Below are 16,923 nucleotides of genomic sequence, written 5' to 3'. Positions count from 1 at the left end.
AAGTACCAACATTTGTCACTTGTGTGTAAGTTATTGCCTGGAAGGTACAACGTGCAGAAGCTGACAAAAAGATGCTCCTCTGGGTCCAACAGGACCAGCTCACTGGAAAGCTAGAACATGAAGACTTTCACTGTTGGATGGGACTCTTTAATAAAGAAGAATGTAAAAATTCTCACACGGAGAAATTAATTTAAATACTAGGGGAAGAACTGACTTGCATCTTTTTCTGTGTAATAAAAATCATGTTCCTCACCTCCACAAAGGGCTCAAATAAGCATTCTTTGTGTGTATGAAGTTGATTAGAAGTCTCTCTGAGATTTCCATGAACATGTCCACTAAATCTGTCTGCTTATACAGACAGAAAATGAGCTGCTCCAATTAGAATTTTATGAGCTCAGAAGTGCTTCTCTCTAGGCAGATGAGGTAAAAACCAATTCAAAAGGATTAATGTCTAAGCTTTCTGAATTAAAATTTCAACAGGTGTCAATTGTACATGCCTGCCCTTCCAACAAATGTGACATTATCCATTTGATTGATGACACAGTAAAAAAAAGTTTTCTTTTCTTTTGTCCCAAAGTTCTCTTTTGAAATCAAAAACATGTATTCTTCCATACCATTGTACCCAAGTCACCTCCTCGTATTTTCTTAATTGAATTCTACCTAAAGATATGAGGAACTATGTTTCGAAGGCTACTTTGATGATGAATGCGTCTCTGTTCCTTTAAAGATAGTAAAAAGATGCCTCTTACAATATTGTGTGAGTTGCCAAGGTTCACCGAGTTTCAATTTGATGTAACTTCTCTATGTAAAAATACTATGTACATCACTACAGAAATTTTCTCAAATGCAGATTCCTAAATGAGACACCTTGTCCAACCTTTGTCTCAAAGGACTAAGGATGTTTACTTATGATTATATTCAGAGAAAGAAGTAATTACTAAACAAATTTAATAAAGCAATATTAGTTATGCTAAACAAAGTCCATATTTAGATATTTATTAGTTTAGCTACAAAGCACAACTAGAAGGGGAAACTTTATCTTCCATCTGGTTTTGGGACATAAAATAGGACCAAGTTAGTCCTAAGCTCTGTATATTGTAGCTTCTCAACCTTTTTCTTGTACCTCACCAACACAAAGGGTAGAACCTCTCACAGCTGCAGGTTTATTTCCATACTGCATTACACTGCTGATAGGTACAAGGAGCATTTGAACAAGTTCACTGCACTTCCATGGTTTGTGATGCTTCTTGACTGACTCAAATATTTATCTTGGAATAGTATTTAGTTGGAGTTATGTAGTTTGAGTTTTTAGCTCAAGGTAGACAGAGTTGCAGCAGTGTTAGGAGGGACTGACAAAGCTATGGGAGATCACAGTGAAGCTGGCATTTGAGAGAAAAGCTCTGAGTGTCCAAAATAGATGTGCAGACAAAGACAAATAACACAACCATACAGTCGCTAACTCCCCATCATCTGAAAACCAAATGCTCTCCTGACTAAAATACCCACTGCTAAGTTGCCTAACACAAGAAATATATTCGGTGTAAAGCTCCCTGTTTGAAGAACTGACTGGACAACATCAAACCCAAACTTGAGCCAATGGTCTGCAATGGCCTCCTTGGGGCTGCCATCGTGTCCCTTTGCTCGGTGGTTTTGCAGGCTGTGAGACATCCTTCCAGGCAGACACAGGGCCTGGCTGAGCTGTTGCACGGGAGCATTTGTGAAAGCAGGAAAGCGGCAGCGGGGGAGCCTGCCCGCCCTGGGAGCCCGTCCCGAATCACCGGGGCTGCCTCGAACCGAGCTCCCTCCGTCCGCGGCCGGCGCTGGAGCAGCCGCTGGGCGCTCCGGGCAGCCTCTGCTCTCCCGAGCGGGGAGCCGCGGCCCCGGGGCCGGCTCGCTGCGTCCCGGGCTGAGCGGGGCGGGCACGGAGGGAGCCGCGGGGTCCCGCCGGCAGCCCCGGCCTCCCCCGGGGGGAACGCGGCTCTGGCCCGCGGCCGCGCCCAGCCCTGCCCGGCCCAGCCCTGCGGGGAGGACGCGAGGCCGCGGCGTTCCTTAAAAGCCCCCGGGCCGGGAGGAGGGGACCGCGGCAGCGGGACGGGGCGCGGGCGGCGGCACCATGGCCCAGTCCGTGTGGGGCTACGACAGCGACAACGGTGAGCGGGCTCGGGGAACCGCGGGGCCGGCACAGCCCGGCTGAGCAGGGGCGACAATTCTTTGTCTTTGTCCCTCAGGACCCGAGCGCTGGCACGAGAACTACCCCCTGGCCAAGGGCGACAAGCAGTCGCCCATTGAGATCAACAGCAAGGATGTGCAGCACGACTCCTCTCTCTCCTCCTGGCACGCCAGCTATGACCCCGGGGCAGCGAAAACCATCCTGAACAACGGGCGCACCTGCCGCGTCGTCTTCGACGACACTTTTGATCGATCAGGTCAGTTTGTATTTTTTGAGGATTGTTAGGAATCAAGTTTTGCAAAGCGCCAGGTATCAAAAGCATCCTTTAGTATCCAGCCTGTGCAGGCCAGCACAGGAAAGTTACTTGGGAACGTAAAAAATGTGCTCTGGGAGTTTATTCTGGTGGATCTGAAGGGGGACAGAAAGGCTGTTAGCTGCAGGGGAGCTCCTGAAATACAGACTCTGCTGGATGGTGGACTTCTCCCTATGTCACTTCCCTCAACACAGACACCACATCTTCAGGGTTTGTGTAAGGGACAAGAGTGGGGCTCAGAGGGGTTTAGAAAGCTCTGAGGCCCTTTGTAAACCAAAAACCATATGCATTTCTGCTGACTATGATCTTGATTTCTTCTGCATGGCAATTCTTCAAGTACTTCAGAGCCTAAAAAAGTTATGAAAATAGCATTTATGTAAATACCATTTTATAGTTTCTGGAAAGCTATGAAACAGCTTTGTTATTTAATTGAGAGCAAGCAATCTCATAGATCTAAATTAAATTGTTCAAAACTTGATTGCAGAGCTCTATCTGTGTAGCTCTGGATGCAGACAGGCAACAACTGTCAAAATGAATAATAAATTCACAATATCATATAATGCAAAGACATCTCAAAAGCATACAGTATTGATTGGTCCTTCACCAAGAAGGAAAGCAATCTAATTAATGGAAAGCAGCTACTTTCCTTTGTATTTTTGTGCATCTGCTTTGATGGCACTTGTATTGAGATTTTGTTCGTAGTCAGCTATATCACTAATGAAATATATCCATAGTACATTGAAAGATCACTTTCCTGCTTATCTTAATGGTCCCCTTGTTTCCTGGATTTCTTTATTTATCATTGTAGCTGCTTGTTATTGTTCCACGTCTCTCAGATGGAATCTCAACTATTTAGAATGAGAACTGTCCCTAAGTTATGTATTTTTATGGTCCTTTAGTATTCATTAGCACAGTTTCTACACAGCAGTCTCATAAATTGCACTTTTATTACCATAGAAACACAGAATGGTTGGGATTGGAAGTGACCTTAATGATCATCTAGTTCCAATCATTCCCTCATCCCCACCTTCCACTAGACCAGGATCCTAAAGATGCATCCAGCCTGGCCTTGAACATTTCCAGGGATGGAGCATCCACGCTTCTTCATGCAACCTGTTCCAGACCTCATCAACCTCACAGTAAAAAATTTCTTCCTAATATCCAATGTAACCACACTCCCTTTCAGTTTGAAGACATTCTTCTTTGCCCCGTCACTACCTGCCCTTGTGACAAGTTCTGTTTAAAAGACAGAATGCTCTTCCAAAAGCTCTGCATAAAATGAATGCCACGGCTGAAAGCATGGGAAGGAAACTGCTAATGAACATTTTCACATGGTGGCTCTGTTCTATCTTTACAGCTTTCTTTGTTCTATCTTTACAGCCTCTTTCCTAGAGGCTGAAGTGTTTTAGGCTGCTCAAGAAGTTGTCTGCCTCCAGTTTGGCCAAACCAAATGCAGCCCTTGGTGCAGCGCTTCCTCTAAATCACCTTCCTTACTCTTCCTTCCTGTCTCTCCCCTCCCAGTCACTTCTGTTGTTCTGGTGTGTGCAGTCACTCCTGGCTGCCCTTACCTTCTACCAACCTGTTGTTGGGCAGTAATTTAGGACTCAGTTGTTTCATAGGCACATGTCTGATCAGAATCAAATACAATGCTTGACAGTTCTGAAAGACCACGAGGAAGAATTTTGAAAGACCACTTTACTACCTTCATTTGTTGGCTTCTGCAGTGCTAAGAGATGACGATAAGCAACAGTTACAGATTCCATTTAAACTGGAAAAAGAAATCTAGTTGGAGATAATTTTTTTCCCAAACACATGGAAATATTTGAATGTCAGAAAGATATGGTTTTATGCTGGAGAGATTTGTATGCTGTTATGAAGGGATGTTTTCAAGCGCTTCACAGTATTGTATCTCTGGAAAGGGCAACCTGTAAGAAATGAGCGGTAAATGAGTTTCCAAACCTGACACTGATTTAGCTTTTAAATGTAGGTACATCACATAAATTCAACTCCTGCCTCCCATTGATTCCAGTGTAAAATGACAACCAAATTCTTTTGAGGAGTTGGGCGTTAGATTCTATGCCTTTTTTGTCCCATATTTAAAGGTTAAATAATAATAGCAATGTAAATATTTTTCCATTGAAGGCTTCTACAGAAGTTTTACTCAATATTACTCAATATTATAGTGAATTATGATTATTTATGTATGAACAAAGTAAAGAAGTAAGAGGAACTACATGCTTAAGTCTCAACAGTGTTTTTCTTCTGTCCCTCCTCTTGATGGTTGTGACACCTACCAACTAAAAAAGGGAACTGCAAAGTTAAACCTTTTGCTCTGTGTAGGTATTCTCCCTTGTAGGACATCAAGAATTCATTTGAGACCATTGGGCAAAAGAGGATTTCAATGTTAACTTTGAACTTCAAAGCTATTGGTAGAAGTTCAAACTTGAATGCTATTTAAACAAGGCCTTCTGGCACTGCAGTTGTGAACTACATTATCAGCTTTCTGTGTAAGGAAACACGACTCATTCCAACCTTAGGTAATGAATGAAAAATACATTTGAGAGCTTATCCTCTAAGCAGTCCCTGCTCAAAAGAATCTCCAGGCTGAAAGAGCAGGTGTGATGTTTTGAAAGTCAGAGTTGATGTCAACTGTCAGACTGATGCATGGTCAGCATTATTTGGCTAAGCACAGCAGAAGTAACAGCTACTTCATTTCCCTTTTTGGTGGCTCAAGAACAATTTTCTAACTCACTTGACCTAAACTTTATTGTCTTCCCTCACTTCCAAGAAATAGATAATTTTAAATTTTTAATATGTTTTTAGAAACAGCTAACTATCTGTAACCATTTTCTTGATGCCTTGTGAAGGCTGAGCTAGAACAGAGACTAGACGGAGCTAAAGAATAAAATAGGTAATTATTAGAAGGCTTTAATGGATATACCTCGAGCAGCATAAGGTGACCTGTAAAAGATATGCAAATCATGGACTGGAAATACTTTCTGAAGCACCTTTTGGTTGATTTAATGGCCCTAACACCAATCTTTTTTTAAAAGACCCTTTCTTGACAAGAATCACCTGTGAACACCCCCTTCTCTCTCCATACCAGGAACTGCAGTGCGTCCACTTGCCAGGAGAAAAGGGAAGGTTGGGCAGCTGGGGTTTGGCTCTGTGCTTGACTCACAGTTTTCCCATCGAACAGAACTCCCAATAACACAATTTAGCCGCAGCCACGTAAAGTGGCGAGAGGGCTGGCTGCAGGAGGGAGCCGCGGGGCGGTGGTGGTGTCGCTGGCTGTGGCTGTGGCGGTGGAGGTGCCGGTGTCGGGGCTGACGCTGCCGTGTCCCCCTGCAGTGCTGAGGGGGGGCCCGCTGAGCGGCGCCTACCGCCTGCGCCAGCTGCACCTGCACTGGGGCTCTTGCGACCAGCACGGCTCCGAGCACGTCATCGACGGCGTCAAGTACGCGGCAGAGGTAGGGCGGGCTCCAACAGCGGCTGGAATTCGACTGGTTTCGCATCTGAACACATTAACCATGCTCCCTCTTGGAAGTGTTTAGCTACTGATTTTTCTGCGCCTGTGAAACTCGCGCATACTGCTTAACATGCAGCGGGATAAAGTCGCATCCGCCAACAAATGTATCCCTGCAAGTATCTACTAACACGGATTTCTTCACGCCAGAGTTTATTGCTGCTGTCTTACAATGTTTCAAAAATATTTGCGATGAAGCAATCTGTGATTTCCAAATAGGAAGAGCTGCTGAAGGGTTTTTTTGGCTTTTAGTAATTTCTGGTATAGCTTGAGTTACCAAGTTAGTTTCAAATGAATAGAAAAACTCACCAAAATCACATTTGATAAGCTGACATTGAAAATCAGATCCATCTTAAAACCGGTTCAGAACATGTTTTAGTTTCTGAACATCTCAGCTTTAAAATAGCAGGGTTTATTTTCAGGAACCACAGAAAATATGTTTGGGTTTTCTTTATTTGGCTTTTAATCTTTTTTATGTAAACCAATGCAGGGCTGTTGTCCTAGTTTGTTAAATTTCATGAATGCTTTACACCCTGAAGAGTTTTTTCAGGTCCTAAATGTAAGTGAATTAGCTACTGAGGGTAGAGTATTGTGAGCAAACGCTGCCTCCTTCCTCCACCTTATTTGAGAATAGGCTCAAAATACATACCTCTGCCCACAAAAATCCTGCAGTGCTGTTTTCCTGCCTTCCTGCTACACTCTCAAGGCCCAGAGCTTGGAGAAGCTTTGCCCACCTCTCACAGGACAAAACTGAGGCAGATATTTTCAGGGTCAATGTGCACAGACATTGCAGAGAGGACTGCGGTGATGGCTTAGGATTTTTTTCCCGTTCCTTAACCACAGCTAATCTTTGCTGGTATTCTGCTTTCTGTGGTCAACCAATGAGAAGAAAATCTGCTTCCTCAAACTATTTCTTGGCTAGTTCAAGCGCAGATTTTTATCTTACTTTTGTTAGCAGTACTCATTGATGGGGGAAGAAAGCCTGGAATATAGGTACATTAGGTACATTGCAACCAAAGATATATGGTTGCTCCAGCTTTATCCTTAGCATTGAAATCCTTATCCTCAAGAGAAAAGAAACAGAGAACTATAGATTAATTCGTATTCAAGACAATTTTTTTTGTTATTTTAAATAAACTTTTTAAAAAATACTTTCTTTTCCCCTGTATGACTGTGTTCCATGCACCTTAATCTGAGATTGCACACTGCTAGTTGCAGCATTTTTAGCTTTATGCATGAGCTAGAGATTTTCTGGACAGGGATTTTCTGAAATATTTTTGGAAAATATTTTTCAAATTTTTTGAAAATTTTGAAATATATCCTGAGAATACAGCATTGTTGAAAGTAAATATGAGAAAAAAAGGCACATTATATCCCACAGTAGATATGAGAAAGAAATGTCAGATTATATCCCCACTCCCTTCCAGTACAATGTGCTGACAGTAGTAAGAGGTACAAACCAATAACGTATGCATTACATACAACCCAGTGTAAATCCCTGAGCTGACATTTGCATAACATGAAGATCTAAAAATGTACTTGAGATGAAGTGCATGTCAGTAGGTGTTTTATGCACTGCATGTGTACATGTCATGTGCTTGGATTAAACTATTTATAGTTGCATTAGTTGCATTGTCTGATATTATGTGGTAAACTCAATTTTCTTTGTTCTATGCTTCAATTAGATGCAAAGCAATGCTTTATGGAAAGCAAAACCATATAAAAGCATGGGAACAGCAGTAAGCAATACTTACATTGAGTTTTCTTTTTCATGTCCATTCCTTTACTCACTGTGTACCAGAATATTTTCTTAATTTAATTTAAAGTGAAGATTGTGCTGTTGACAATTTCTTATATTTAAAACTGAGGTTTAATTGATTTTTAGATAACAGATTTTTAATTATGATTTTAGTTACATATGGTGCACTGGAACCCAAAACACGGTAATTTTGCTGGAGCTTTAAAACAACCTGATGGTGTAGCTGTTGTGGGAATTTTTCTGAAAGTAAGTAGCAAATATTCAGTCTTTGTTTTTTTTTTTTTTTTGTATTTTTCCTCTTTCTGTAGTGCCTGGGGAAATGTTTTTTCATTTGTTTTTTCCTGCACTGCAGCCTTTTCCTGTGGTGTGGACTGGGTGAGGAGGAGGGTCTGCATAGGCTGAGTGTTTCCTCTCATCTTTTGTGTCTTTTGGCTGCTAGCAGGTGTTGTATCTGCCTGTCAGCAAGGTTATGTTGACTGATTCCCTTCTCTGGTCTCTCATTGATTCCCACACAAGCTAGGAATCAAAATGAATTCAATGAACCTACTCCAAAAAGAAAGAATTGATGGTAAAATAAGACCACTCAACATTCTAACCTTGAAATACAGAAATTTTTAAACAAAATAATACTACACCAGTATTTTCAGATCGATTTTTTATAAACTCAACAGAAAGAAAGTAATCCTTGTATCAGATCTACATGTGGTCTAGGACATTGAGAAATGCTAACGGGCACACAGCCTAATAGTGATAAAGTACAGAAACTTCAGTCCATTCAGCTGCAGGTGGCCATTTCAGCTTGAACACATCAGGGAAGAGGTGTCCTTTTATTGTTTTATCACTAGTCAGTGGCATTTGTAAAAGCAAGAGGAAGTGGATGTAATTAATTTTGCTACAGTGTCCCTGGACAGACTGGATGCAGTGTTGTTTTAATTCTATTACACTGTGAGCCAACCTGACCTTTTCTTCTGTGGTTAGTCAAAATTGAAGGTCAGCACCTGTCCAGATTCTCCCCTATGACTATGTCCTTCAATTCTTTTGTCATTCCTTTTGGTCTATTTTTGGCTAAAGCTTTATGTTGTCAAACACAACTTAAAAAGCACACCACTATATTCCTATTAACCATGATAAGGTCAGCTAAAAGATCTTGCAAAGTAAGTAGTATCAATGTCTTCTCTGGCCCTCTTTCCCTGTTTCCTTCTTGCTCTTTGATGAAGGAGTGGTTGTTTTTCTCTGAATTTGTCATTTTCCATTACTGGGTTTTGGGATACTACTAAAACAGGATTAAATTACCTTCTGAGAAATTGAAGTTAATCGATTTTGGAACAAGACATGGCAATAACTGTACATCTTACTTATACTGCCTTCACTCTTCTGGGAAGTCAAAGCTTTTGGAAGTGCTAAATGTCATGAACACAAGCAATAAAGTTACCCCTCTACCTTATAGCTTGAGGTCATCTAGACATGAATTCATCACATGTCTTGCATCAAGTCTGATCATTGTGTGTGTGTGCTGCAGAATGAAGTGTCTGCAAGAACTACAGCCCTTCAGGCTATCAAGACTTTGCCAAGTGCTCAGACATCCCACGGTGGCTGTGGGTTACTTTTGAAGCAGGAGCCAAGGGCTAAGCCCTGGGTAGTGACACTGAGTGTGCAGCCCATTCCTCAGACAGGCGTGATGCCTTGTAGCATCCTTCAGCACGTGTCCAAATTGCAAAGCCAGCCACTGGAGTCTGCTATTTTGGATGTTCTCTGAACACACATAATTTTCTGTCAGTCCCTACTGGATTCTCTGAGACTGCTGCCCCCTAATGTGGCAGATGGGATGTGCTGATTTTATTTCAAATACTGCAGAATGTGATGAAAAACATACAGGATTTGTGCTTTGCGTTACAGGTTGGGCAAACTCCCAAACCAGAAATGAAGAGGATTCTTGAAGAAATTGAAAACATTAAGACTAAGGTATCAAAACAATTTTTTTGTGATATAATGTAGCTGGAAAGCCACAGAAGCAGGAATCAGTAGTTCAGATTCATATTTTGGCATAGTTTTGATGCCAAACCATAGCACCAGAGATGATACATTTTAGTGTGGGGCATGATACTTTCTTTTGCTTAATTAAATATTTAACTCCTCACTTCTGCAACTATTCTTGTTGAAGATGATTTTTTTATCAATCCTTGCATACGTAGTTAATAGTCTTATTGGTACTGCTCTGTAAAAAATATGCCAGTGGGCCAATACCAAGAATAAATTAAAAGCTTTTTGAATTTGAAGACAACAGTGGCCAAAAAAAATTGCACATAGCAGAGTCAGAAATTTAGTTAGCCTAAAATGAGAAGAAACTAGTAGCAATTATGGAACAGGCTCCCAGTCAGTGTAAGGGAGATTAAAAATGTTACTAGTTTTAAGAAGGAACTGTATTGATAAGAGGAACTACATGGTGCAGTTCCTCCCTGGTCCTAAGTTCTCTCTTCCTATGATACTAGCTCAAATAGCATTGCAAATACATTCCAAACTGTTTTTCAGTTAAATTAATGATCTAAGACACCAATCCATGGATCTATTTCATGGATACAGCTGCTGAAGGGAGTTATTTGCAGAAAACTGCAATATTGCATCTATTGTCACTTAGCATTATAATTTACAATAAACTTAAGCTCTAGGTGTACTTTAACAATTATACTTCATTAAAACTTTGTGATTCTAATAATACTAAAAGTTGGTGTTTCTGGTTGTTTTTTTTTTTTTTTTTTTTTTTATTTCACCTTAAACATGTTACCAGATCACCAAATTTGTTGGCATTTTCTTACAAATTTGCCAGAATTCCTTGCATTTAATGCATGTATGTGTGTACTGCCATTGCTGTGCAGGTCTGAGCCTGACAGCTCTTATCTCCTTTGTAAGAGTCATGTTAATTTTATTTTTTCAATGCAGTTTTCAAATGCAATTAAGTTGTTTCTGCTGAGGCAACTGAAGGTTATTTTTTTCACCCTATCCTTGCCCCCACCTCAATGTGTCAATGGTATCTCTTTTTATGGCTTTCTCTCATAATGACTGTATCATTTTTTTGGCCATTTACATGTAGCAGTTCTGGAAAAAGCAACAGTTGAACTAAAGCAGAGAAAGATAAGTGCATATACAAAGAACCACATATTGTATTTTATCTCATATTTATTTTCTGTCATTACAGACATTTTCCCAAGATTACTTATTTTCAGAAAGATTAATGGGTGGTGCTGCTGGTGTATTTATCACACATGCAGTTTCAATTGCTCTGATGCATTACAGGTGAAGGAGTTGGTCACTGTACTTTATTTACTGAAAAAGCACAATTTTATGAATTGATTTGCAAATTCATATTGAACTTACAGCACAATCTTTTCAGGAGGATACAATTGGAGTCACTCTTTCTACTCTTAATTTGTGCAATGATGCATGGAAACAATTTCAGCTTCTGCCACTCACTTTGTTCTAATCTAGAGAAGATTCTCCATGATAGAAGAAGGAAATAGGAATAATATATCTTTCTTCCCAGAACTGTATCCAAAGTATCAACAGAGAAGTGAACTGCATTTCCTTGGTTAGTTTTTGTTGCCCAGAGGGAACAAGGAATACTCATCACAGTCCTGTGGAGTTACAATCCTATTTGGTGGCAGACTTAGCAGGAAATGTTGTCTGATGTCTGCTTTCTCCCTTGTCTTGTGGTAATCACCTTGAATTGTAAGATATTTAGGACCCAGTACTCTTACAAGAAATATTTTAATTTTTTACTAAGTGTAATAGCACCAACAAAAAGACTGTCACCATGAATATATAACTAGAGCAAAATCTTGGGAGGGGAGAGATGCAGATTTAAATTCTTCCAGACAGAAGAGGAGACTGTAACGAATCTGGGATAAATGCCTGGCCACTATCCTGTTGGATAAAAAGGGTAACAGTTCCAGCAATGCCACAGGCTTTAGCTTTTATCCCAATGTCCCAAAATAAAACACAATTTTGATAATTCCATAATAGAAAAATGTAAAAATTAGTTTGCTTCAATCCCACACAATTCAGCTTGTAACTTCTTTTAATTTATGAATGTAATCAAAATGTCAGTTATTACTAATTGCTGGGATAGTGCTTGACAAGAAGAAAAGGAGATTGATTTCTTGCATGAATCTTGGTATTTAATTGCTTCCTTTATAATAACATAGATACTGACGACTTTTAAGATGCAGATCTCTAGACTTACTGTAGAGAATTTTTTTGTTTCCCTAAGGGAAAGGAGGCTCCTTTTCTGCACTTTGATCCTTCAATTCTTTTCCCCAAATCTCGTGACTACTGGACCTACCATGGTTCATTCACCACACCCCCCTGTGAGGAGTGCATCACTTGGATTCTCCTGCGGGAGCCAATTGAAGTCAGCTCAGACCAGGTAAACTCCAGCCAGTTCTGCTGCTCCTTTTCCAGTTCTCAGTAGTGTCTCAGTATGCCAGGGTGATGATTTGCAAGCCCTTGCACTTTTTGATAGGGGAATCTTTAGCTGTGGACAGGGAGAAACTGCCTGCAGAATGGACTGTTGAAATGGGCTGTGAAACTGACCCTGAGAATCAGGTGCTCTTGCAGGACCCTTCCTGGAACAGCCTCAGCAGGGGTGTTCTTGGGATCCAGAAAACCTGCTAAGGCAGAGCCTTAGCCACAAAATTCAGCCATCATGGAAGTCTCTGTTCATTCTACGTGCTTTACAATTAAGTGGAAAGTGAGATTAATATTTTGCTGCTTTCCTAGTTTAAGAAATTGCTGGTCCAGGCCTTGACTTCTTAAAAGCTTTGAGTGAGCAAGATCAAACAACCTACAACCTACAAACCTGAACATTCATACAAATTAATTCACCACTTGCATTTACAGACCAAAAAAAAAAAAAAAGCCTGTCTGGATAAGGTGACATTTTTAGTTCTTGTGTCAAAAATTTTGGCTATTTATACCACTTTCTGCTTCAGCAACGCAAGTCAGGGTATATCCTTTCTACTGAAATGGCTGTTTTCAAAATAGATTTATTTTGCATTTGGATGAAAGGGTAACAATTAACAACAATTATCAACAGTGAAATTAGGTTAATTTGAATAACAGCAGCTGAGTGCTGAATTCATGATTCAATTTAATAATCCTGTTGGCATATCTCTGCCTTACAGACCAAAATACAAACTTCTGCACCAGCTTTTTCTATCACTGCCTTGCACTGGCATAGGTCTGGATCCTCCTTCACAGATAGCTGTATTTTCACAAGGTATTTGCCTGCTGTCCAGCTCCAGCTGGGAGCAGGCCCTATTCTTTTTCCACACTGTGGGCGTGAATCAGAGAAAAATCCAAAAGAAGCCCAAGCAAGGGTCAGATGATGAATTGCTCTGTGGAGGAAGAGTGTGAAGATCCACAGAAACAGTGCCAGCTCCTGGGCTGCAGCAATCTTTATCAGTAATCCCAGCACTGTTAGTGACTGTCGTTATCATTGTGTGCTTGTGACTTCACAAGAAAATTCCCTTTTCATCTCAGAGTTTGTCCTAGGCAGTAAAGTCTACAGTGCTTCCACATGGACACTTGAATTTTTCTTCCTTGCAGATGGCAAAGCTCCGTAGCCTTTCCAAGAACTCTGAGAATGAACCCGTGAGCCCTCTTGTTGACAACTGGCGCCCACCGCAGCCCCTGAAGGGCAGGATAGTGAGAGCCTCGTTCAAGTGAAATCTCAAGTCTCACTCTGCTGAACCTGAGTGAGAAAATCTCTACATCACTGTTTTTCGCTGTCTACTGCTTTTCCTCTGGATCCAAGTCTGTGTTTCTCAGTTTGAAATTCTGAGTGGTAAAAGTAAATCTGTTTTTAAAAGCAGAAGAATACTGTATGCAAACACTAAACATAATAAGCAAATGTGAGAAGTAATGATTCTTGACCAAAAATGCCTCAGCATTTATGGTCACTTCTCTGCCTTGTAGTCTTATAAGAAAAACAGGCTCAGTTTCAATATTTAAAATTAAGTTCAAATGCAATATAGTAAGGCAAAAAAATAACCAGTAGCTCAGGAAAGCAGAAGTAATGGTAGATGAACAGGAGGGAAATGCCTGTCTGCCCTGTGATCTTGCTCAGACACCCCACCCTCAGAGGAGACATCCAAAGAATAAGTACCCTTTTAACATACCAGGTTTCCCCTTCCCTGTCTTGTTCATAGTTTCTTATCCAAGATTAAATTAGTGGTCTGAGGGTAAAATCAGGCACACTCAGTTTCTGAGTGAAGAAGAAGAGAGACTTTGCTGTCATTTCAGCATTTGCTGTCTTCAGCATATCCTGCTCCTGCCATTGTTGATCTTTTCTTCCTTCACTGCTGTTGTTACTTCACCCACCCAGTGTAGAGTCCTGCTGGTATCATATTGCCTTGTATTTAGCATATCAACTTTAGTACTGCTGAGGGAGAAGTGCCTTTCTTCTGCTGCTCCATGTTATCTCCCAGAATGATGGATTTTTGATGCTTTGCCTGCTTTCTATATTTGACACCTTAATAGTATCGCTAGTTAGGGATTTTGTTGCATATGGAAAGGATCTCTCTGGATGATTCATATGTGTCACTTGGGAAAAATCCAGATTAAGTCACCTAAGAGTTTGTTTATTTGACTCTGTAGCTGGAGAATATAAATGGATTCTGTTTGGCTCAGTTTCTTTGTGGGGAGACACATCAGTTTTCAAATAAGATTCAAGCAAGGAATCACTGGCAGACAGAAATATCTATATCAACTTCCCCTGTCCTTCATCATGCACATTTCATCATTTCAGAGTACAAGTACCATCTAGGTTGAACCCACACAGAGATCATGTGAATAAAGATCTACATTATATTCAACACCCAGGTGACTATTCAGTATTGGACATAGAGGAGATTGGATGGTCAAAGGTGGTGCATAAATCCCACTGCACGGGCAGCTTCTGGGTTCTCTGTGTTCCTGTAACTCTCAGGAATGGTGCTGTAGGTAGCAGTGGGTGTTCTTCTGGAGATGTTGCCACAAACATGTTCACAGCAGCATTTATGAGGGATATGTCAAAGTCTGAAAAAAACCAGACTACAAATGGCTGGAACAGGCATTTCCCAGTTTGTCTTAATTATTTCACTTTCACTTTATTAGAAAAAGGGTGCTCCAACAGGGAAGTAATGAATGGGCAACACTGGACAAATTCTACTGTTATTACCAGTACAATTCACTGAGAACCCAGAAATTAAACTGAGGGCAGATTTTGATCCTTTTTATTCATTTATAATTGTTCTAAGGAATACTAAATTCCCATTGAAAGTTAGTATTTTAGTTTATTACGATTGTATTAGGATTGCATTTTGCTTAGTATAAAGCAGTTTCTTTTTAAAAATTAAGTTTATGTGAGTAGAAGCTAAAGTATTGATTGAATCCTGTTTACAAATGTTTTGGCACTGGCTTGATTTTATCAGAAGATCAGCTTTTGATATTATGAGTGCAGCACTTGTAAAAGTATTGATTTTAGGAGTCCCTTAGATCTTCTTGAAACTTTGGATCTGTAAATCTTCTCAACACATAAAAATGTTACTACAGAAAGCTCATAAGCAACAATTTTTTTCTACTGTACTATGTCTTATGTGCAAAATGCCTTCTCACATCCATATGAGGTTGATCTTGGTGATGAGAAAATTTTAACACAACTGAGACAAGGGTTTGAGTCTTTCGACCTAAAAGCCATTGACTGTGATGTTTTAATCTCTTGTTATTCAAGCAATAAAACAAGGTTAGTTGTCTGCACTTGAAATAACTGCTTTTATGTCTTGAGAGAATCAATAAATTGACTTACATAAAAAATAAATTGATTGCTGTTTTTATGCTAAGTGATGAGTAAAAGTAGCAAAAAACTTAGTAGAAAACCTTGCTGCTCCTTTCTTTGATACATATGCTTGTAATCCAAGGGGAACAAACATTTTAGTACTTTTTCGCTGTTGGAGTTTAGGAAAAGAAGCACATCAGTTAGCTGAAATGTTACATAATTCTGAAAATTCCTGATTAGTTTCTACTTTTGAAGCACACAAACTTGTTAAAGAATAATTGCCTGCAAAGCAGACAATGAGTGCACATTGCTTGGTTTGCATGTTTCCTCCACTGCTTTTGAGAGGTACAATAGGCAGAAGTTTATGAACTACTGAAATAGTGGTTTTGGTTCCAACAACCAACATTTGGTTTGTATGTTGGCAAAAAGGAAAATACAGTCTGAAATTTATATTGCTTCCTCATGCATCTCCTATGATGCCATTATCTCTTCAAACTATTACTACACAAAATTATCAGCCTCACCGAAAATATGCTTTAAAGTTGTTTTTTTTTTTCCTTGAAGAATAAAGTGCACACAGTTTTGTTCCATTGCCTTTCTTCCTTTGATGAAAAGTGTAGCTCAGCATTGATTACCCTGGTGACAAAATCAGAATATGTGGATTTGAACCCTGCTGCCCCATTTATCTTAGAGAAAACAAACAAACAAACCCAGTAAAAATCCTTATGAATTTAGTGCCTATAATGTATATATTAATTAGAAGGGCAGCCAAGTGATTCACATTGATTACCACCAATGAGGTTTTGACAAAAACTTGCCCAGTTTCCCACACCTCACAAGAGAAATTACTAGAAAAATTAAAAGCTTATTGCTGTAGTTTCAAAGCTTTTATTTACTAACTGAAACAGATATCACCATTTTTCAGTCATGTGTAAACTTGTAGCTGAATTGTGAATTCCTGTTATGGCACTCATGTACAACCAACTATAATGCTACATTTTTAAAAATAATTTTCATATTCAAAATATATTTTCATTTTTGCAGTAAACTACAAAATGAAAATAACATTATCTTTTTTTTCTGTATCTCAAAGAAAGATGCTCCTAGATGTCCTTGCTGATGCTTCTGTGCTGAGTAATCAGCATTGAAGAACATTCATATTGTCAAGGAATTGGACACAGTGGAACAGTATCTGTTTCTTCCTGAGGCATTTTGTCCCATGCCTCAGCAAAGGGAGCAGTTGTATGATGTGTGTTCTACCTTGTCTATCTGCCTTCCATCTCAATGAATTCTGGCATTTATCTTAGTCAATACTGGAGCACAAAACATGTATTCAAGAATTATT

The 16,923-nt window shown here is 39.9% G+C and overlaps 1 protein-coding gene across 1 annotated transcript; it reads left to right on the top strand.

The window, feature by feature from the left end:
• Positions 1-1,611: 1,611 nt before the first annotated feature.
• On the top strand, positions 1,612-15,598 carry LOC102064837 (carbonic anhydrase 3). The gene is made up of 7 exons (XM_014266906.3): positions 1,612-2,150; positions 2,229-2,426; positions 5,835-5,953; positions 7,922-8,014; positions 9,665-9,730; positions 12,033-12,188; positions 13,370-15,598. The coding sequence occupies exons 1-7, from the start codon at positions 2,114-2,116 to the stop codon at positions 13,487-13,489; spliced, it is 789 nt and encodes a 262-aa protein (XP_014122381.1). The 5' UTR covers positions 1,612-2,113; the 3' UTR covers positions 13,490-15,598.
• Positions 15,599-16,923: the final 1,325 nt, after the last annotated feature.

Source organism: Zonotrichia albicollis, chromosome 1, assembly GCF_047830755.1.
Source record: "Zonotrichia albicollis isolate bZonAlb1 chromosome 1, bZonAlb1.hap1, whole genome shotgun sequence".
Taxonomy (NCBI): Eukaryota; Metazoa; Chordata; class Aves; order Passeriformes; family Passerellidae; genus Zonotrichia; species Zonotrichia albicollis.
The sequence above is the reverse complement of the archived record's forward strand: the minus strand, read 5'-3'. Positions and strand labels throughout refer to the sequence as shown.

Excerpts from the sequence above, each read along its gene's own strand:
- LOC102064837 (XM_014266906.3), top strand. The coding sequence starts at position 2,114 with ATGGCCCAGTCCGTGTGGGGCTACGACAGCGACAACG. Across the intron at positions 2,427-5,834 it reads CGACACTTTTGATCGATCAG|TGCTGAGGGGGGGCCCGCTG; the intron begins GTCAGTTTGTAT and ends GTCCCCCTGCAG. Across the intron at positions 8,015-9,664 it reads TTGTGGGAATTTTTCTGAAA|GTTGGGCAAACTCCCAAACC; the intron begins GTAAGTAGCAAA and ends TTTGCGTTACAG.